The sequence below is a fragment of the Spermophilus citellus genome (assembly GCF_964194105.1).
Source record: "Spermophilus citellus genome assembly, contig: SCAFFOLD_102, whole genome shotgun sequence".
Lineage (NCBI taxonomy): Eukaryota > Metazoa > Chordata > Mammalia > Rodentia > Sciuridae > Spermophilus > Spermophilus citellus.
In genome coordinates this window covers 1509613-1532992 of record NW_027672732.1, presented here as the reverse complement: position 1 = coordinate 1532992, position 23380 = coordinate 1509613, and the positions used below count along the sequence as shown (strand labels likewise).

The window sequence follows — 23380 nt, the reverse complement described above, 5'->3', positions numbered from 1 at the left end:
AGAAACTACTTTGTATAAAACTGTGATGGTGAATACATGTCACAATACAATTATCCAAATCTATACAATATACAAAACCAGAAATGAATCCTAATGCAAACTATGAACTTTGGGAGATATTGTTCAATAAAAGCTACCAATATAGAGACAAAGGAAAATTCATGGTTGCCTGGAGCTAATGATGAAAGTTGAGGCTGAATGCAAAAGGGCACAAGAGGTCTCATTAGAATCATGGAAATGTTTTAAAACTGCCTTTTGGTCATACAACTAGGTACTCAAAATGGATTGAATTATCTCCTTAAAATGGGTTAATGTTATTGTATGCAAATTTTGTTTTATAAAAACAAAAGTTTTTTAAAAAGATTTAATGGTCCGGAGAGACCAGAAGAGTAGTACCTACAGAATCTAAAGCCTTAAATCCGTGGGTCTACTGTAGTAAAATTTTAGCTGATGTTAATTTTTCAGTATTTATCTTTTATGTATTATTTATGGTAAGTTTCTAGAAGGCTGGATAATGTCTTAAACATTTATATCTCAACTCCCATAGTGCTTGGTATAGTTTTCACACATTGCTTAAGCTCTTTAAAGTTTGAGTCATTCTGTAACTTAAAGTAGGGCTTATGGTCTCTTCTTTCATTTAAATGCAATTAGAATACTTGTGTTACTCTTCTAATGGAGTACATTAATCTTCTTATCTCCTTTATTTCAATACTGGGGATAAATATAAAATATCATTATGCATATTTTTGATAAAACCATAATAAATGTCAAGTCAAATTGGTGTCTATTTTTTTAACAGAAAATATTATTTTCAATTAAATTGAGAGATAGCAATGATTTAGTTCTTTATGAGTTATTGAAAACCTAGGTCTTGTCAGGTGCAGTGGCACATGCCTGTAAACTCAGCAACTTGGGAGGCTTAGGCAAGAGGATCACAAGGTAGAGGCTTATCTTTAGCAACTTAGCAAGGCTCCAAGTGAGTTAGTGAGATCCTGCCTTAAAAATAAAAAATAAAAATAACCAATATGATTATACAACATGTACACTCAGAAAAATGAGAAATTATATCCCATCTATGTATGATATATCAAAGTGCATAAATGCATTCTACTGTCATGTATAACTAATTAAAACAAATTTAAAAATTAAAAAAGGTCAAAAAATAAAAAAGGGCTAGGGATGTGGCTCAGTGGTTAAAAACCCCTGGGTTTAATTCCTCCTTCAAAAAACTCCCAAAAGACAAAAAAACAAACCTAGGTCTTCTTTTTTAAGCAGGGCAACAGTCAAGATCCCCAACAATTTTGGAAATATCTCCAGAACTCATTCAAAAAGCACTAGAATATGTGGACTTAAGTCAATATGTACGGTAAGTTTTAATAAACATTATTAATGCAGACAACTTTGTTATAGAATTTTGGATACATTGCCAATGGGCAGTTGTTAAGCAACTGAAATTTTGAAATTAAATGTTTTTAGTAATTTTTAAAAAAATTTTAGAACTATGTGGTTTTTCATATCAACTTTGGCAATCATTTTACGAATTCAATCACTAATGCATTTAAATGCTTTTTTGTAAAAATTTGAGGCCAGATTAAGTCAAATTGAGCTACAGAAAATTCCCATCATACCTGCCACTATTATTCAATTACAGATTTGGTTTTCTTAAGAACCAGACAATCAGATTAATGGAGAGACAGTAACTCATGCATATTTGTAAATTTGGAAATATTAAAATTATTTAACTACATAAGCTCAAAAGAGGGAAAATCTACAAAATATTCATGTAGTTTTAAACAGTTCCACAATCACACATCAAATGATGCATCCAAATTTACTGACATTTTCCAAAATATTTTCCTGAAATATCAGTGCTTCAGTAAATGGAGCATTTAAAAATTAATAGTTTATTTTTTCTATCCCTAATGTTTGATTTGATTCAGACCACCACATTCTTGACACAATTTTAACTTATTTTTGAATTTTAAAGTTAAGTGTCTTCTACAGTGCCTGAAAGACATGGATTTGTTTTGTTGATTTTACATCAAGGAAAACAAATGATGAGGCTATGCTGCAAACAGAGGAGCTGAATCGGCTGCAAACAATGCAAAAGGCAGAAGAAATTCATCAGTTTTGGCAATACAGGAACAGAATGCTTAGTATTAGAGACGTAGATCAGGAAGAGCGGACTAAGTTAAAGGATGAAGTCCTGGACATGTACGGAGAAATGCGGGTGAGTTTCATGGGGAGCCGAATTCAGTATGTTAAAAGCAGAAGGGCGAAGTGAGCAGAGAGGTGGGGGAAACAGATAAGAGGGAAGTGGTCCTATGGTTATGTGGAGTGCTAGGGGTCATAAGCCTGTGCATGCATGGATCCCAGCTGACCGTCCTTTTGTAATATTCAAAAGCAATCAGAATCACATAATAACTGGGCTGGGGATGTAACTCAGTTTGTTGAATGCTTGCCTTGCATGCACAAAGCCCTGGGTTCAATCCCCAGCACCACACACACACACACACACACAAAGAATCATACAATAACTGAATAGAAGGAAGTCTGACCCCTTCTCACTGTGTCTGTCCCCACCACCCTAGTCCAAACCATCATTGCTATCCATTCAGAGTCTGCTACTGTCCCCTATCTGGCGGCCCTATTTCATCTTTGCCATCTCTAGGATGTGTTCTATGATCAGCAGTTGCTGATCCATTGTATATCATAATCAATTGATTATCTGATAATCTGTTACCTATGGTAACAAAACCCTCAACATGTCAGTGGTTTAACACAGGATTTGGTAAACACATTCCCTGTAAAGACCCAGACAATAAACATTTTTTAATAAATCAAAGGTAATACTTAAACGAATGGGATCACCTATAAATAAAAGCAACTTTACTTAGAAAAACAAATTTTATTCTGTTTGTTCCCCAGGCTTTAGTTTACCAACCCTGGCATAAAACAATAAAAGTGCACATCAGGTGTTACTATTGCTCCACAGAAATGACACGTTATTTCCATTCACATTTTATTAATTAAAGGAAGTCCCATTGTGGTACACAGCTTCAAAGAAGGAACCAATCCTAATGGTAGCTGGATTTTGAAATTCTAGCATCAAGAACTGCGAGACACTAAGTTTCTGTTCAAGCTATTCACCTTGTGGTACTTTGTTATAGCAGCTCTAGAAAATCAGTACAGAGGTCAATACTACCCAGTACCTGGAAGAAAACTGGATGGTTCTGGCAAAGTATTTTTAAAATGGAGGTAGGCAAAACACAGACTTATGACCCCTAGAGCTCCACATAGCCATAGCCCAGGTCCCTCTTATCTTTCTGCTCTTACCATACTGAATTCAGCTTCCCATGCACAAGCCCTTCTGGGCCTTTGAACTTAACTACTTCTCCCTAGAAGGACTTTTCCCCAGAGAGCCAAATGGTTTACGTCTTCATTTTATGATCTGTCTTATCTATTACCACTTCATTAAAGGGACCTCACTAGGTACCCTTTCAAAATTAGCATTCTCAAAATTTGCATATTAACCGGGACGACTTTGAATTCGGACCCCATTCGTTAAAGTGTAAGGTGCAAATTAAACACCCTAGTTTTGAGTGGAGCCATTTTAAGAGAAACATGATAGTAACATATTTCTTATCAAACAGGAGAAAACATGCCAATTCTCAAGAGAATACTGACACAGATTAAATTTACTTTACACAAAACCTTACTATGTATCCCCACCCCCATTCTTGCTCTCTCTGTATATAACATGTCAAAGATATCATCTTGTCCTTGGGCATTTGGCTTAGGGAATCCAATTTTATGATGGATGGTAGAGGCAGTACTTTCATCAGACACTTTTGGAAGTCTGTTCTGACAAGCAATTGGTCCCCATATCTTGACAAAATTGTACCCGTTACAGAAACATGGAAAATTTCTTGAACAATTCAGAATGAAGAAAAGAGCAGGAATCTCTAGAAGGTTCTCTTGAGGCTAGTATCAGTTCATCAGTCATTATTCTTACAGCATGACCACTTCCTCACTAAGAGATCAAGGAGAAATCAGCAAAGGTGACTGAAAAGCAGCTAGTAAGACAGAAGAGAGGTGAAGTGTAATGTCCTGAAAGCCAAGGGCAATCAGTTCATCTGGGAGGACGGCGTGTGGTTAAATATGAACAAAAGCAAAAAAAAACCACTCCTGCATTTAGCCGCCTGTTGGTGATCAGTGTCCTTGAGAAATGCAGTTTTGTAGAATGATGTGAGTAAAAGCCAACAAAGAAAACAAACTGTGGTATTATTTGGAAGTTCTTCAAATACAGCTCAGATATATGTTGTGAGAGCTAGAATACATGTGGGGAATTAGCCATCTACTAAGCACAGTCACTCTATGAGCAACACTGGGCTGGTTTATATAGATATTACCTGGACTCATTTAAAGCAAATGGTTTCTTTACTAAAAATCCCTATATATTTTCTTTCTTTACCTTTCTCTTTATTTTTCTCCTACCACAGCTTTTATTTATTATTTTGTTAAAATCTTATATTGCTGTCTCATGTTTGTTTATTGATAAACCTTGAAACCATGATTTTCATCTTCAATAATTTTCCTCAACCTTCTGTTGGCATAAGGAAGGATAAAGGTATTATACTCCTCTCCCCCACTTTGACAATAAACCTTTATAAGTGGGACTGATTTGTTTGAGGCCTTGTTTTGGAACAGGACTCCTTAGATGAAGCCAGACAGAAGATTTTCACCATCCGGGAGGAGTACAGAAACAAGTTGCTGGAAGCTGAGCACCTAAGATTGGAAGCTTTGGCTGCTCAGGAGGCAGCAATGCGGGCAGAGTCAGAGAAGAAGACCCCAGCTCCTGACGCAAAGGGGAAGAAAGGAAAGAAGAAGTAACCAGGAGGTGCCCAGAACCACCCTTTTTCTGTAGAGAAGAAATATTTCTAGTGATCTAGGACTTTGCCTGTTGATAAAGTATCAGGGTAATTGAAAATAGAAATTTCCCTATCTTGCAAATTGTTCCTAAGGTTAATGCATTGGTATTAAAGTTAGTATTTGAATTGTTAGAGCTTAAAATGTTCTGATTTAGTAAAGTTGCTAACAAATATGTAGATTACAATAAAAATTTCTCAGAAACTATTTGAAATTGTTAGACCTTAAAATGTTCTGATTCAGTAAATTGCTAACAAATTTGTAGATTGTAATAATATTCTATATATCTCATTCTGAATTGCCTACATTTCAAATTAGTAGTAAAACAAGATCAATCATAAATGAGTGAAGAGGACTATCTTTGAAAAATTCAACAATGAGAAAAAGAGCTATTGTCCTTAGAAGAAATTTTGTCTCCAATGTTAAGGATTTTAAAATATCAATAAATGTGTAATCAGAATTGTGCCTGTTTTCTTTTTGTTGTTGTTCATTTGTTTGTTGGGTTTTTTTAGTCAAATTTCAATAAATCTCCTTTATTGTGCAAAAACAAAATGGTTCACCCACCTGGAATGTTGGTTAGGATTAAAAGCCTAACAAAAGTATGGTGACCCTGCACAAAGAATGTGGTTGCAAACAATCTTTCACCTATCAGAATAACACTTGTGTAAGGCAGAGAATAAAACCTCATATACCAGCTTAAGAAAAATACAATAAGTGATTTAACTGAGGAACACAGTAGGAAATTGACTTTCTCAGCAAGCATCTTTCTAACTCACGACAGTCTCAGATGAAAACTACCATAGTATTTTTTAAAAATATTTATGTTTTAGTTATAGGTGGACATAATATCTTCATTTTCTTTTTATGTGGTGCTGAGGATCGAACTTAGTGCCTCATGCATGCTAGGTGAGCACTCCACCTCTTGAGCCACAACCCCAGCCCCACCATAGTATTTTTTAATTGGTTCTTTTTAGTTATACATGACAATAGAATTCATTTTGACATAATTGTGAAAGCATGGAATATAATTTGTTCTAATTCAGTCCCCAGTACTTTCCCTTTCCTCTCCTCCTCCCTCCCATTCCCTTCCCTCTACTCTACTGATATCTCTCTCTCTCTCTCTCTCTCTCTCTATATATATATATATATATATATATATATATATATATATAATAGATAATAGATATATAAAATTATATATATATATATATAATTACATATATATACATATAATTTTTAATTACTGTCTTGTGGATGTATGTGATGATAGTAAGATTCACCGTAGCAATTTCTTTTATGTACATAGGAAAGTCCAATAATATTCATTTCACTCTTTCCCTATCCCATTCCTCCTCCTTTTTCTTCATTCTCCTTTCTGTACTGCACTGATTTTTCTTCTATTCTCTTTTTTATCCCTCCACCTCCTTATTTTAAAATTAACTTTCACATATCAGAGAAGACATTTGACCTTTGGTTTTTTTGCAACTGGCTTATTTTACTTAGTATGTTATTCTTTAGTTCCATCCATTTATTTGCAAATGTAAAAAGTCTTCTTTATGGCTGAGCAATACACCATTGTGTATATATACCACATTTTTAATCCATTCATCTATTGAAAGACATCTAGTTTGGCTCCATAGTTTGGTTATTTTGAACAGTGCTGCTATAAACATTAATGTGACTGCATCACTGTAGTATAGTGATTTTAACACCTTTGGATATATACCAAGGAGTCAGATAACTGGGTCAAATGATGGTTGCATTTCTCATGTTTTGAGGAATCTCCATACTACTTTTCAGAGTGGTTGTATCAATTTGCAGTTCAACCAACAAAATATGAGTGAAACCCTTACTTCACATCCTCGCCAACATTTATTGTTACTTGTATTCTTAATAATTGCCATTCTGACTGAAGTGAGATAGAATCTCAGTGTAGTTTTAATTTGCCTTTCTCTAATTGTTAGAGGCATTGGACATTTTTTCATATATTTGTTGACTTTTTATTTAAAAGAGAGAGAGATAGAGATAGAGAATTTTTTAATATGTATTTTTTCATTTTTGGTGGACACAACATATTTATTTTATTTTATTTTTTTTATTGGTTGTTCACAACATTATAAAGCTCTTGACATATCATATTTCATACATTAGATTGAAGTGGGTTATGAACTCCCAATTTTACCCCAAATGCAGATTGCAGAATTATGTCGGTTACACATCCACAATTTTACATAATGCCCTATTAGTAACTGTTGTATTCTGATACCTTTCCTATCCCCTACTATCCCCCCTCCCCTTCCCTCACATCATCTCTCTCTACCCCATCTACTGTAATTCATTTCTCTCTTTGTTTATTTTCCCATTCCCCTCACAACCTCTTCTATGTAATTTTGTATAGCAATGAGGGTCTCCCTTCATTTCCATGCAATTTCCCTTTTCTCTCCCTTTCCCTCCCATCTCATGTCTCTGTTTAATGTTAATCTTTTCTTCCTACTCTTCCTCCCTGCTCTGTTCATAGTTGCTCTCATTATATCAAAGAAGACATTTGGTATTTATTTTTTAGGGATTGGCTAGCTTCACTAAGCATAATCTGCTCTAGTGCCATCCATTTCCCTGCAAATTCTATGATTTTGTCATTTTTTTATTTCTGCATAGTACTCCATTGTGTATAGATGCCACATTTTTTATCCATTCATCTATTGAAGGGCATCTGGGTTGGTTCCACAGTCTAGCTATTGTGAATTGTGCTGCTATGAACATCGATGTGGCAGTATCCCTGTAGCATGCTCTTTTAAGGTCTTCAGGGAATAGTCCGAGAAGGGCAATAGCAGGGTCAAATGGTGGTTCCATTCCCATCTTTCCCAGGAATCTCCAAACTGCTTTCCAAATTGGCCGCACCAATTTGCAGTCCCACCATCAATGTACAAGTGTACCCTTTTCTCCACATCCTTGCCAGCACTTGTTGTTGTTTGACTTCATAGTGGCTGCCAATCTTACTGGAGTGAGATGGTATCTTAGGGTGGTTTTGATTTGCATTTCTCTGACTGCTAGAGATGGTGAGCATTTTTTCATGTACTTGTTGATTGATTGTATATCCTCCTCTGAGAAGTGTCTGTTCATGTCCTCGGCCCATTTGTTGATTGGGTTATTATCTTATTGTCTAATTTTTTGAGTTCTTTGTATACTCTGGATATTAGGGCTCTATCTGAAGTGTGAGGAGTAAAAATTTGTTCCCAGGATGTAGGCTCCCTATTTACCTCTCTTATTGTTTCTCTTGCTGAGAAAAAACTTTTTAGTTTAAGTTAGTCCCATTTGTTGATTCTTGTTATTAACTCTTGTGCTATGGGTGTCCTATTAAGGAATTTGGAGCCCGACCACACAATATGTAGATCGGAGCCAACTTTTTCTTCTATCAGACGCAGAGTCTCTGATTTGATATCAAGCTCCTTGATCCATTTTGAGTTAACTTTTGTGCATGGCGAGAGAAAGGGATTCAGTTTCATTTTGTTGCATATGGATTTCCAGTTTTCCCAACACCATTTGTTAAAGATGCTATCCTTCCTCCATTGCATGCTTTTAGCCCCTTTATCAAATATAAGATAGTTGTAACTTTGTGGATTAGTCTCTGTGTCCTCTATTCTATACCATTGGTCCACCCGCCTGTTTTGGTACCAGTACCATGCTGTTTTTGTCACTATTGCTCTGTAATATAGTTTGAAATCTGGTATCGCTATAGCGCCTAATTCACACTTCCTGTTTAGAATTGCTTTTGCTATTCTGGGTCTTTTATTTTTCCATATGAATTAGGCTAGCCAACTCAGAAAGGCTGGTAAAAAATCACGAGAAAAACATCCAAGAGTTATGGGATAACATAAAAAAAACAAACTTACGAGTCATCGCGATAGAAGAAGGTACAGAGATTCAAACCGAGGGAATGAGTAACCTGCTGAATGAAATAATTACAGAAAACTTTCCAGAAATAAAAAAGGAAACAGATACACAAATTGAAGATGCATACAGGACACCGAGCACACAAAATCACAGTAGACCAATGCCAAGACACATTGTTATGAAGATATCCAATATACAGAACAAAGAGAAAATATTAAAAGCTACAAGAGAAAGGAGGCAGATTACATTCAGGGGTAAACCAATAAGGTTAACAACGGATTTTGTATCACAGACGCTGAAAGCAAGAAGGTCATGGAACAATGTATTTCAAACACTGAAAGACAATGGATGCCAACCAAGAATTCTGTATCCTGCAAAATTAAGCTTCAGGTATGACAACGAAATAAAAATCTTTCATGATAAACAAAAGTTAAAAGAATTTGCAGCCAGAAAACCAGCATTGCAAAGCATTTTGAGCAAAACACTACACGAGGAAGAAATGAAAAACAATAACCAAAACCATCAGTGGGAAGTGCCTTGGTAAAGACAGAGGGCGAGGGGAAAGATAATCATGGAGAAACAAACTAAATTTTTTTTTAAAAAAGGATAAATAATCAAACATGGCAGGAAGTACAAACCATATATCAATAGTAACTCTAAATGTTAATGGCTTAAACTCTCCAATAAAGCGACATAGGCTGGTATCATGGATTACAAAAACAAATCCAACAATATGCTGCCTCCAGGAGACACATCTGATTGGAAAAGACATACACAGGCTGAAGGTGAAAGGATGGGAAAAAATATACCACGCACACGGTCCTCGTAAGCAAGCAGGGGTGGCCATCCTCATATCGAATAAAATTGACTTCAAGACTAAGTTAATCAAAAGGGATAAGGAAGGACATTATATACTGTTAAAAGGAACTATTCAACAACAAGTCATAACAATTATCAATATTTATGCACCAAATAATGGTGCTGCGACATTCATAAAACAAATTCTCCTCAAGTTCAAGAATCAAATAGACCACAACACAATAATTATGGGTGACTTCAACACACCTCTCTCACCATTGGACAGATCCTCCAAACAAAAGTTGAATAAAGAAACTATAGAACTCAATACCACAATCAATAACCTAGACTTAACTGACATATATATAATATATCAACCATCATCAAATGGATATACTTTTTTCTCAGCAGCACATGGATCCTTCTCAAAAATAGACCATATATTATGCCATAGGGCAACCCTCAGTAAATTATTTTATTTTTATGTGGTGCTGAGGATCGAATCCAGTGCCCCGTGCATGCCAGGCAAGCGCGTTACTGCTTGAGCCATATCCCCAACCGAATTTGTTGACTTTTTCTTTGGTTTTTTTTTTTTTTTTGAGAAGTGCCTGTTTAGTTCCTTTGCCATTTAGTTATTGGGTTGTTTGCTTTTGGTGTTATTTTTGGGGTCTTTGTATATACTGGAAATTAACATCCTATCTGAGGTGCAGGTGGCAAAGATTTTCTCCCCTTCTGTGGGCTCTCTCTTCATGCTCTTAATTGTTTCCTTCACTGTGAAGAAGCTTTTTAATTTGATGCCACCCCACTTATTCTCGATTTTACTTTTTGAGCTTTAGGAATCTTGTTAAGGAAGTCAGTTCCTGAGCCAACATGTTGGAATGTTGGGCCTACATTTTCTTTTAGCAGTTGCAGGGGTTCTGGTCTAATTCCTAGGCTTTTGACCCACTTTGCCTGAGTTTTGTGCAGGGTGAGAGGAAGGGGTTAAATTTCATTCTACTACCATGGGTTTCTGGTTTAACCAGCACAATTTGTTTAAAGAACTATCTTTTTTTTCCAATGCGTTTTTGGTATTTTGTCTAGTAAATATACCTATATTTATGTGGGTTTGTCTCTGTGTCTTCTGTATTTTATAACTTTAGTCTTCATGTCAGTTTTGGTGCCAATACCATGCTGTTTTTGTTACTATAGTTCTGTAGTATAATTTGAGATCTGCTACTATGATGGCTCTTGCTTTGGCTGTCCTGGGTCTCTTTTTTTCTCAAATGAATTTCTTAACTGTTTTTTCTATTTCTATAAAGAATGTCATTAAAATTTTGATGGGAATTGCATTCAATATGCATAGCACTCTTGGTAGTATGGTCATTTAAACAATATTAAATCTGCCTATCCAAGAACATGGGAGGTCTTTCCATCTTCTAAGGTCTTTTTCAATTCTTAGTGTCTTGTAGTTTTCATCATAGAGGTCCTTCACCTCTTTTGTTAGATTAATTCCCAAGTGTGTTTTATTTACTTTATTTTGATGCTATTGTTAATGGGATACTTTTCCTAATTTCTTTTTCAGCAGATTCTTCATTGGAGTATAGGAATGCAATTGATTTAGGGGTGTTGATTTTGCATCATGCTATTTTGTTGAAATCATTTTAAGCTCTGGAAGTCTAAAGTTTATTTTTGAAGTCTTTTAGGATCATGTCATCAGCAAACAAAGGTAATTTAAGTTCTTCTTTTCCAATTGTATTCCTTTAATTTCTTTCTCTTAACTAATTGTTGTGGCTAGAGTTTCAAGGACTGTGTTCAATTGGAGTGGTGAAAGTGGGCGTCCTTGTCTTCTTCCTATTTTTAAAGGAAATACTTTCATTTTGTTCTCCCTTGAAAATATTGTTGGCCTTGGGTTTGTTGTATATAGCCTTTATTGTGTTGAAGTAAGTTTCTTCAATCCCTAGTTTTTCTAGTGCTTTAAACATGAATTGGTACTGTTCTTTGTCCAATACTTTCTCTGCATCTATTGAGAAAATCATGTGATTCTTGTCTTTTAGTGTATTTATGTGGTGAATTACATTTATTGATTTCTGTATCAATAAATGAACTAGTCTTTTGTCCCCAGGATGAATCCCACGTGGTTACAGTACACTGTCTTTTTAATGTGTTTTTTTATAGCATGGTGCCAATATTTTATTAAGAATTTTGGCATCTATATTCATCTAGGATATTGGTCTGAAGTTTTTTTTCCTTGGTTGTCTTTGACTGGTTTTGGTACCAGGATGATACTGGCTTGGTAGAATTGCTTTGGCAGTGTTCTCTCCTTTTCTATATCATGGGATAACTTGAGGAGGATTGGTATTAGTTCTTCTTTAAAGTACACACTTTTTACAGGTGGTCTCTAATCATGACTCAAATATTTGGAATGGGATTGCCATGTATGACTCATTTTGAAATCTGGTTTACTGGGTAAATTCCCAAAGACAATATTATATACACTGTCCTTTTTGTACATAATTATTTAAATCCTCAAATATTCTGTGAACATTAAAAGTATAAAAATTACTTTGGTTTTATATATCTTAAAAAGTTAGGTTCTGGGGTTATTAACTGTTTTTCAAAAACAAGTAGTGGGCCATTCAAATCATATAAAAGGTAAGATAATTCTTTTGGGCATGTGACTATCTCAAAAATTGCAGGATGTTTAATATCCTTGCCTTCTACCACTACATTAACAGTGGTTCTGCTTCAATATTGAGACAACTAAAAATTTCTCCACATGTGTTCTAATATAACATTCCCTAGACAATGTCCTGTCCGCACTGAGCATGATCTCCATGTGTAAGAAGAGTAGAGATTGTTGAAAAGCTAAGGTAGTAAAGTCTGTGGATCACAGTAAATGACTGGTGGAATACATTTTCATATAATACTTTCCCTTGGGTTCATTAAGTGAAGCAGGGTATATCTGTAAAGAATGTCACAGTGCCTCCAATCCCTTTGGTCATTGACAAAATGTCAGACCTATCTCTCCATTTACTCTTCTGTAGCCCCCTACTACCTACAGTATCTATATTACCTCTTAATAGCCTCCCTAATATTTCAAGGTCATCTCTCCTACTTCTCTGTAGCTCTTATAAGGGCAGAAAACAAAAACAAAAACAAACAAAAAAAAAAAAACAAAACAGTGTTTCTCTTCTGTGGTCACAGGACTGTTTCTGAGACAATAGCAATCATCCTCAGGGTGCAACTCTAAGATAATGAAGTATCATTACACAGAGGGATTCCACTACTCATGGCCTCCACCAAATAACAGGATTGTAGTTCCTCCTCTACATAACAACAGTGTCTACTAAAGTGTTGTTTGAAATGTAATAGTCTTCATTTAAATGAATCTGGAAACTGCTGATAGTTTAATTAACTCTCAACTGGCTTCTAGGTATTGAATTTTTCAAAACAAAACAAAAGTTAAATTCTAGTCTCAGAGCCCCACACATATAATTTACTTACACACAAGCAAAGGTGGCACAATAATCTGTTATGATAGCCAGGATCTACCTTGTATCCTTCTCTCATTCCAAACAAACCACTGCAGCCATTGCTTCTTGGAAAATAAGAAAATAAAAAGAGAAATGGCAAGAAGAGTCACATAAGAAGGGAGAATTTCTCATAGAAGAAACACTGTGCCCTGCCACCTTCATGCCCTGGCTTGGGCCCTATTACAAATGGATTTTTTTTAAAAAAAATTAGATTAAAGGAGGTTTATAATGGTTTTCACAGACATTTCTGAAATTACCTTTGTGAAGAATTTTGTTTCAATCTGTTGTTATAAAGTTTTTGTCTAATCAATTATATAACAGATTTTATTCATTTTAATTTAGATAAAATAGCTTCTAACTACAGGTGTATTTTCATAGGATAGCTCCATTACATCTTGAATGCACTTAGAACTTTAAGCTAAATATCCTTGTTTTTTGTTTTTTCTTTTTTGGTTGAGCCCAGATGGCTGCATCATCACACATATGATTTATTTTTTAGATGAAACTATTTAACAAATAACTCTTGTAAGGGTCTGGCGGAGCGTCGGAGAAAGAGACCACACAAGAGACTGCCTTCATGCAATTGGCAAGAGGGAGTTTATTGAACCAGCATGCTGGGGCTCAAGGCTCACTCAGGAAGGGAGAGCAGCCCAGAGCCCAGGGCAGAGGTCAAGCAGAGCTTAAGTACACTTTTTGGAGAGGGCAGGGGGCTTTTCATACATCAGAACAAATCATCATGAGGCGTGGGAAAATTGAACAACAACTCTGAGACATGATTAGTACATTCATTGGCGGGAACAGTCTGGGCAGGGGAGATTGGCCTGGATGCTTACGTGTTGAGCTACTTGGAGCCCTTAGCTATTAAACAACCAGGGAATCAATGGAAATATTTACTGGGCAGTTCCAGTATTGTCCTAACAGCTACAGAGATTACAGGTTCCGGGGGTAGCAGAGGAATTTTAACAATACCTGGTCTTTTACTTTTTAGCCCAGGCCTTGCAATTTAGAAACTTTACAATGCCCGGTCTCTTACACTTTAACTCAGACTTTTGCAGCTTAGAATCAGCTTAGAAAGTTTACCTTTACACTCTACCATGCATATGTATATTCTCATAACTTTAAACAATTCTAATTTTATTCAAATAAACCAAATATTTTTCAGTAATTTTACTAATTATAAATATTTACTAATCTGATCTATAAATGCCTTTCCCATCTGATATATAATGACACTTCCTATTTTCACTCTTAGTCACACTATTCAGAATCAGTAATTCAGGTAATACAGGGAAGTCTCTTCACTCTATTCTGGGTAATTGATATATTCAGAAGGATACACAGACATCTCATCAAAAAATGTATATGATTTTGGGGAAAACATTCAAATAATTATGTCATATTAAAGACTGATTAATATTTAAGTGACTAATATAAATCATGGTTTTATATCATTGGTGAAAATGGGTAAATTTTGTTAATATCACTTTCACATATTTAATAATTTTGAAAAGGCAAGTCCCATGCTATTTTTATACTTATGTAAATGGCCCAAATCATATTAGGCACAAACTGATGAATGATCATTCCATTAATTAATAATAAAATATAATATTGTTGCCAAGTATTTTTTCTCAAGGAACTCAGAACTGTTTATAACATCTCCATGGATTTAGTTAAATTTTAATTCAATTACTTCTAGAATAGCATGTGTTCAAAGTCTGCATATTTTACCATCTGTTATGTAGAAAATGAACTTTGGAAAATAATATTAAGGTTTTCCTAAGAACTATCATCTCTCTAGAAAATCATCTAAAGCCATTAAATTATTAAAAGTAGAATCTAGGATTATAGATTTTAGAATACTCAATTAGAATTCAAAGATTTATTTTCAATTCATATAGTCTTCTTATATTTACCATACCTTTTCATTTCTATCAACATTAAGTCACCTGAGTACTCATTTCTGCTTCCATAAATATAAAGATAAAGAAGTAGTTTAATTTGTGATTTGCAGATAAAACAAAAAGTTCCTTGAGGGAAGTTGAAATTCCTGATGAGATGTTAAATATCCCTGACACATTTCAAAAACCCTTATCCTTTAGAAATTTGGCTGATAACTTCTATTTCTTCAGTTATACATTGTTGTTTAACTAATTTTCCATTAAGACCATTTCATATTATTTGATATAAGATTTCATTTTCTATTAAATAATGGGCTATAGTACCTTTGAGTGTAAACAAAAAACAAATATCACAATGTTTATGTATTATGCATTTTAAATACCCACAGAATATTGCACAAAAACTCAGAATTGTTTTTAATAGATTATAATTGAACCATTTTTATAGCCTAATGGTCCAAATAATTCAAAATAACGCAAATTACATATGTAATTTGTATGTACTTATAGTCACTTTTCAAAAATATCAGATTGAATAGTCTTCAAGTGAAACTAGAACCACAGTTCACATTGCTTAAAGGAAAGAGTTTCACCCTTAGTTTGCAATAACACCAGATGGTAGTTTGTCAATAGTAGTATCTTGTAAAGCCCACAGAAGACCTGTACCATGAACCATCAAACCATTTTGATGATGGCTTCATTTTCAAAAGTGGATCTTGATTTATATACCATTAAGCCAGGCAGGAAGTCATTGATCTGGAAGCTCAATAGGCAATTAAAGTGAGAAGGTTTCAAATATATAGCATTATACATGTTTTACCTCTATCTTTGTCCAGAAGGGCATCCCTTTGTTTTTTACTTGCTTTTTAATAAGGATGTAACTTGCCTTTGCAAAAATCTTTAAAGTTTAAGAGTGATGTTAAAATATGATAGTGATATTAACAAAATTTTGTATCTGAGAATAAACAATTTTAACATTCTCATTGAGAAAGGGGAAAATGGGTGATCTCCCCATTACTGATTCAAAGCAGTTCTCAGATCCCTCATGGTAAACACTGCAAAATCCCCACCAAGATGCTGAGAAAGGTCTTCAGTCAGGTCTGATTCTATCCTTTAAGATCTCCACAGCCCCTTTCCATCTTCTTAGAATTTCTATCCACTAATCTCCACAGCCCCTTTCCATTTTCTTAGAATTTCTTCTCCTGGGTTGCATTGTTTGGTCACATCTGAATGTTGCAAGCCATCCATGGGCTGTGTGTGAGAGTTATGTGCATTTGAGCATATGAGGGGACTGGCCCGACATTATTTCATGACCTATGTGTGCCTTTCCTCTCTCTCTGCCTGTGATCCCACATAGTACCTGAGATGGGTGTGGCTTTCCAAGATGTTAGCCAATCTACTGACCACAAGACATCACCAAGCAAGACTCCACCCTTCAAAACCCAATCCCTTGCCTTATTTGGGTGGAACTTTCTTGAATTTCTTTCCCCTAAATGAAAACAGGGGTTCCAGATGCACTCACTGTCTTGCTCCTTTCGGTGCTGGAGCTGACTCTTGATGTCACCGAGCTGTTCTGCTTTAGAAACTTGCATTCCTGTGTTGTGTGGTTTCTTTGCCATTTTCTTAGTCATTGGTACAGCCAGCTCCTTTGAACCCAGTTCATATCGCAGTCCAGCTAGCTGGTGATATCTAAAGTGACTAAAAACATTTGGTTCCTCCAAATTCATGTAGGTCTGGTTTATGTAAAATGATGAATTAGGAGAATAATTATGGTCATTGCAAAAATATCTAAGACAGTAATATTCTTAACTTCTTATAAACCTGTAGCTACTCTCATGGATGTTTCTCATCTCTTCCTGACCCGTATTCCTTCTACTGGTGTGTGTGTGTGTGTGTGTGTGTGTGTGTGTGTGTGTGTGTGTGTTTTCTGGCAGCCAAAAAAGAGCTGAAGATAAGTTCTGAGCACCATCTCTATGAGGGGGTCATTACATTAGCACTACTTGTTATTCTTGCTTGTTGGGTTTTCTTCAAAACTGAGGCACTCAGCTGTTATCTTCAGTGGCTTCCCCCCACCTCAAGTTAACCAGAGTTTGTTTCTGTTATATAAATTCAAATAACCATACTGATAGAATATTCCCTGAAATCCCTATTTGAGGGATTTTGAAGTTTAGAAGATACAGCTTGAGAGTTCTGAGAGAAAATTACCTGTACTCCAGGCAAAGGATTTTAATGTGAGAACTTTGCAATTGCTTTAAGCAATCTCTGTACCTCCTGCAACTACCAAAAGAGTACAACAGATTAAAAAAAGATTCTAAGAGAATGGAAGCAGGAACAATGGAGATCCAGTGATTAGAGACGTCTTATAGAATCAGACCTGACCAAGCTTCTTTCTCCACCTCTTGTTGGGGATCTCTACAACATTTACCCTGAGGGGTTTCAGATGTGTATAAAGAGAAACTCATAACTTACAGCAGATTCTTACAGGAATTATAACCTATAAACTGCTAAGAACTACTGCTCTCGAAATTTATTTTTGGTTTCCAAATATCATAAAGAAGTACAATAGTAAAATATTTTCTTCTGATGAAGATTTCTTTTTAAGATTATCCAAATATGTAGTCAATTTAGAGACTTTTACATAGAAATAATTTAGAGGCTATTCAATATTAGGATGCATCATTAAGAGATACTATGAAATTGATTTTTCTGTAGGTGCTTATATATAATGTAAATCCTTGGTTTAAACGTGCTCTCTTGAAAAGATTGAGTTAGATAATTTGTGAATCTTAACCCCTTGCCAATTCCATGTTTGAAGATCCCATGTACTGAAGAAAAGTAGGATAGCATCTAAATACAAAATGATGTATGATATCAGAATTCTGGGCCACCAGGTGTTCCAAATGAAATAGGAGCAGAAGGACTTAATTGGAAGGTTTTCAATGAAGAAGTAATGGTGGAGATGCTTTCCTTTTGCAGCAGAATTGTTACGTGGGAGGAGGGAGGGCTGAAGTGAGCATAGATTTGCTGTAGCAGCCAGGATCCTCATTCAAATGTTGCACTTGTAATGTCAATATGAGGTTTTTAACTTTTTTTTTTTTCCGGGAAACATTTCTTTATTCCCTTATTTTCATAAAAGTATTAAGCAGATAAAAAGATGTCAAGGAAAATAAGGCTGTTTCAATCCAGGGACAGAGTGTTAATTCAAAAACACAGCTTCCTATGCTTGGATATTTGTGTAAGTCAAGTAGGAAGATTGTTTCATTTCCAGAGTGTTTCCTTTCCAGACAGACCTTGGTAGAACTCAGCATCTATCTCAATTTACAAAAATGTCATGTTACACTAGTTAAAGATAGAACATGAAGAAAACCACATGTGATTTTTAGTCCCAAGGGAAGTTGGAAGATCAGTATACTTATTCAAATTGGAATTTAGCCCATGCTCTATTTTTGATAAAGGAAAAGGAAAAAAAAAAGAAAGAAATATATATTTGATAAAGTAAAAAAAAAATTGATTAATTTGAAATATAGTATTCTTTTTCCAGGCTTTAAAATTTTGGTACAATTCTTCATAAAGTTTCAAGGGCTGCTCTTGTATATTAGTATACCTTTTATTTTTAGGTGATCATTTATTTATGACTTTAAAAAATCTATTTGATAGATCCTGACTTCTGGTCTGATTTTTGATCCCTCTCACTAACCCAATCACAATGTCTGGAAATGATCCAATAAATAACCAACGTAGCTAAGTGGATAAGAAGATGAGCCTGTTTAAAATCCCAGCATTGGAGAACAGCACAGCAGCAGGGCAACCCTTTCCCTCTCCCCCACCCATCCAGACTTATTGTTTTCTGACTAAGCATAGAAAAAGGCAGCGAAGATAGGGTTTTATTCTCCTAGACTAGGTATCCCTCTGTCAATATTAGGTGAACTGCTACAGTTGGTAAGTATGATCGGTTGGTAACCTAACACAAGCAAGCAACCAGAGGAAATATTCTTCTTCTAGACCTGGTGTTGTAATGCCAGATTCGTGGGACCCCAGAAGACCTCCAGGAGCCGAATCTGATGCAAGCACACAAGAGTCTTTATTGCAAGCTCCAGCCTGGACTCACAACCATTCCCAAAGCAGCGGTCCCAAGAAGTGAGTCCTGGTCCTTGTATTGCTTGAATTCACGACCCCCAAAAGCCCACCAGAGACCAAGATCAATGTAAACAGCAAAGAGGTGTGTATTCTGAGCTAGCTCCGTCCTCCGAGTGCACCAGCAACTGGTGATGTTGAGAGGCCCCGAGCCCAGGGTTTGCAGCATTTTATACATTCTTTGGAGAAGGCAGGGACCCCCACATACATCATAGCATCTCTTAGCAGATCATCACACACCACAGGGAAAATCAAACAACAACTCTAAAACATGATTAGCACATTCACTGGCGGGAACAAGTTGGGTAGGAGTAATTGGTTACTACAAGAGGGGGATTCATTTGAACTGATTGGTTTAAGCCAAGATGGGTGTTCCTGCTGAACTACATGGTTTCCCAACACCATAAACTACTGGGAGGGTCATCTGGCATCCCAGGTATTTCCCTGTTTCATGCTGATTGGTGGCTGCTAGGGGGTTGTTATGGGTTCCCACCTAGCCTGACTGAGTCAGGGACACCTGGCTCAGCAGATCTCTCCTGTCATTTGTAGATAAACAACTTAGCAGGGTGGGAATGTGCCTAGAAGTGTTCTGTGGGTCTTTCCAAGGACAAAAGTCATGTCCCTTCCTTGGATAGGCTTTGCTCTGAGGTAGAGGCTGGTTTTTCACCTTTGTTCAGTGAAATTTTGTAGGTTTTTTGGGGATACTCTATGCGTCACAACATCACACAGCAAATCATTTCACACCGCAGGAAAAATCAAACAACAACTCTTAACATTGATTAGCACATTCACTGGTGGGAACAAATTGGGTAGGGGTGATTGGTTAGTACAAGAGGAGGGTTCCTTTGAACTGATTAGTTTAGGCCACGAGGGGTGTACGTGCTAAACTATATGGTTTCCCAACATGTTATCAACCACCATAAACTACTGGGGGGGGTCATCTGGAATCTCAGGTATTTTCCCTGTCTCATGCTGATTGGTAGTTGCTAGGGGGTTGCTATGGGTCCTCAGGTAGTCTAACTGAGTCAGGGACACCTGACACCACAGATTTCTTCTGTTATTTGCAGACAAACAACTCAGCAGGGTGGGTGTGTGCCTAGGAGTGCTCTGTGGGTTTTTCCAAGGACAAGGATCATGCCCCCTTCCTTAGGACAGGCCTTGAGGTAGAAGCTGTTTTCTCAAAAATGGAGTTACATCAGTTTCTCAGTGTGGGACTCCCTTTTTAACTGAGATGCCAAACAGGTCAATGGAGTAGGAGAAAGGACTCAGCTATAGTTGGTACCTGGTCAAGGAAGCCTCTTGGTCCCCAAGCACCCAAGATTCTTTTCCCACTCAGAAAAACGACAGGGAGGCAAAGAACCAAGTCAGAAAAAGGGGTCCCATTTAGAAAGTCATTTTGTGTCAGCTGACTGAGGCTTTTCTCCTCTGGCTAGAGACAATAAAAGTCAGGAGGCATAGACAGAAGAATCCCATCATGCCACTAAGAACCCTCAGCAGCTTCCCTGAGGAAATTCAGATCCATTCCTGAGGCAATACCAGCAAAGATCAACAGAAACCCATAAGTACCAGGTAAGCCAGGCAATCATAAAGGTGAAGCCAGATTTAAAGTTAGGTAGTCAGTGTAGTTAGGTAAATCGGGTCTAATATGGAGTGAAATCTAAAATGGAGACCATGCTGAGAATGACTCAGGGAAATGCAGGACAACTCATGGAATGTTAATGAAGTCCTTGAAAATGCCCTAGGCCAAAGTCCATCCCAAAGAAGTGATAATGAAGTCCTTCCTGACCAGATTACTTCTTTGGCCCACCTGTGTCCCACCCCTCGGGCCTTTCAACCCACATTCCATCACCAAAACTATAAAAAGGGGAAACAACCGCACTTCCACGGATTCCACCTCTTGGGTCCCCTTCTTCCTCCGGGAGAAGTCTTTTCTGCTGTCCTTTAATAAACTTCTAATTTCTACTCTGACCTTGCCTTGGCGTGCTCTCTGGTGTTATTCTTCAACATTGGGGGAGCAACGACTCGTCACCGGTCAACAGCGGTGTCAAAGACTCTGCAAATTAAAATAAACTGCAAAAATAGAGAAGAGTTACATGCTTAAACTAATCAGTGAGACAGCCTTCAAAAAGAAATTAGAGTCCAGAGTTTTCTAGCATAAGAGAGAAAATGTCTAAAATATCATTGGTTAATATCTGGAATCAAGAAAATTATGACAGAATGAGAAAATGAATTATTGCCAACACTGAAAGAAAATCAAAGTTGGTTTGTTCAAAATCATCTGAAAAAGGAGTTTATAAAAATTCTTCATCAACCAATTATAGGTATTCTAATAGAAATTAGAATATTTCAGCAAAAAAAAAGAAATTTATAAAAAAGAAGCAAATGGAAATAGCTCTTGGAAATTACAGAATTGTAGAAAACGATAATAGAAAGAAAATGTTGTTGGAGGAACTAAATAGTGAAGCCAGAATTAGGCAGTCCTCGAGGGTAAATCAGTCAGGTCTGGTCAAGGAGGCCAATGTTGAGTGAGTCTGGGAAGTTGGAGACTGCCCCCTTATCAAGAACCTGCCCCTGCTTCAACCTGTTGCCAAGGTAACCCATCCCAGGAATTTCCCCTCCCTACAGGGAGCTATAAGGTTGTTAATGTGTCCTGGTTTACTCCATCCTGCCCTTCCCCCTTCAGCCCACCTGTTTCCCACCTGTTGGCCATCCCACCAAGCAGTTCCTGGGCCTAGTCACCTAGGCAGGAAGAAGAAAGATAAGGGGGGAAAGGCAGGAGAACAAAGGAAGCCTAGGACAGATAAAAAGGGCAGAACACCTCTCTTCTGGGGATACCAGGATACCAGCTATGGCCCTCTTCTCCCTCGGGGGAGAAGTCTGTGTTACCCCTTTTTAAATAAACCCTGCTTCATGTGCTTGCCTAGAAGTGCTTCTCTAATGTTCAAACTTCAACATGTGGGAAGCAGGATAACCAGCCATATCAATAGTAAAGGGGAGATTTGAAAGATAGAATTGGAAAATTTTTAATTTTAGGAAAGTTAATTTACATAATGTGAATGACAAGAAAATAGATGATAGTCTTTAAAAAAATAGTGAACAGAGACTCCAGATTCTGTTAAGACAATGTCAAAAATACATTTATATCATCAGAGTCCCAGAAGAAAAGGGGGGAAAAAAGAAAGAAGGCTGAAATAGTGCTTAAAAAATAATGACTGAAAACTTTCCAAATCTAAAAAGAATCAAAAATCTACAGATCTAAGAAATTGATTGAACCCCAAAAAACAGAAACCCCCCCCAAAAAACAAACCATATGCCAAGATGGATGAATAATTAAACTTTTAATTAGCAAAGATAAAAGGAAAGTCTTGAAAGCAAGAAGAGGGAAATGATAGAGACCTGTTCTGGAAGATAAACTGAAATGAGACAGATTTCTCATTTGGAATCAGGGAGGTCAGAAGGCTCAATACTTAAAAACTGTAGGAGAAAACATTGTCAGGACAGAATTCTGCTTCTGGTAAACACTATCCTTCATGGACATTCAGGAAATAGAAACAATCTCACGTGAGAGAGAACTAAGAGAATTCATTGTGGTTAAAATAAATGCTTCAAAAGAAAGGAAGGGATAAAAATGGGAATATCACAGCATCAGGAAGGAAGAAGGAATAACCCAAAGAGCATTTTCCTCATAAGTTCTAGAAACTGATGGAGTCAAAAATCACAGCACCATCTTGCATCCAAGATGATGACATTTGGAGATGGTAAAGGGACGGGAGTAGAAGGAGGCATCTGCATTTTATGTGATAAAATATTGAAACTAGTGCCCTCTTTAAGTCAGGTATTCATATTATAACTCTCAGAGCAACCACAACAAATGCTACTCAAAAAGATACACTCAAAAATACACCAGGAAGAGAGAAAGGAACAAGAGGCATGGAAAACAACTAGTAAACTAACAATAAAAAAAATCTAGATTGAAATGCCAGCCTATCAATAATTACTATTATGTAAATTGCCTGCAGAGACCAATCAAAAGATGTAAATATTCAAAGTTTGGATGCAAAAGCACAACCTAGCAATCCTGCTTCAATAAACTTGCTTTAAATTCAACAAGGGTAAAATACTAAAATGTGGGAAAAAAATATCATGCCACTATTATTTTTTATAAAACGTAAGAAGTGGCTAGATCAATATAACAAGGAAGATGACTAGAGAGAA

At 36.4% G+C, this 23380-nt stretch overlaps 2 protein-coding genes across 2 annotated transcripts in view; both read left to right on the top strand.

Annotated features, from left to right (window-relative positions):
- Positions 1 to 4893, top strand: part of LOC308640680 (androglobin-like) — a gene marked incomplete at both ends in the record, with an annotated part of 138925 nt that extends 134032 nt beyond the window's left edge. The window contains 4 exon segments of the mRNA XM_081312475.1: positions 1273 to 1366; positions 1993 to 2008; positions 2012 to 2230; positions 4711 to 4893. Coding sequence (XP_081168601.1) covers positions 1273 to 1366; positions 1993 to 2008; positions 2012 to 2230; positions 4711 to 4893 — 512 coding nt within the window.
- The window catches only part of LOC308640687 (ras-related protein Rab-32-like), a gene marked incomplete at its 3' end in the record, with an annotated part of 422333 nt that overhangs the window by 134605 nt on the left and 264348 nt on the right, over positions 1 to 23380 (top strand). The window lies entirely within an intron of this gene.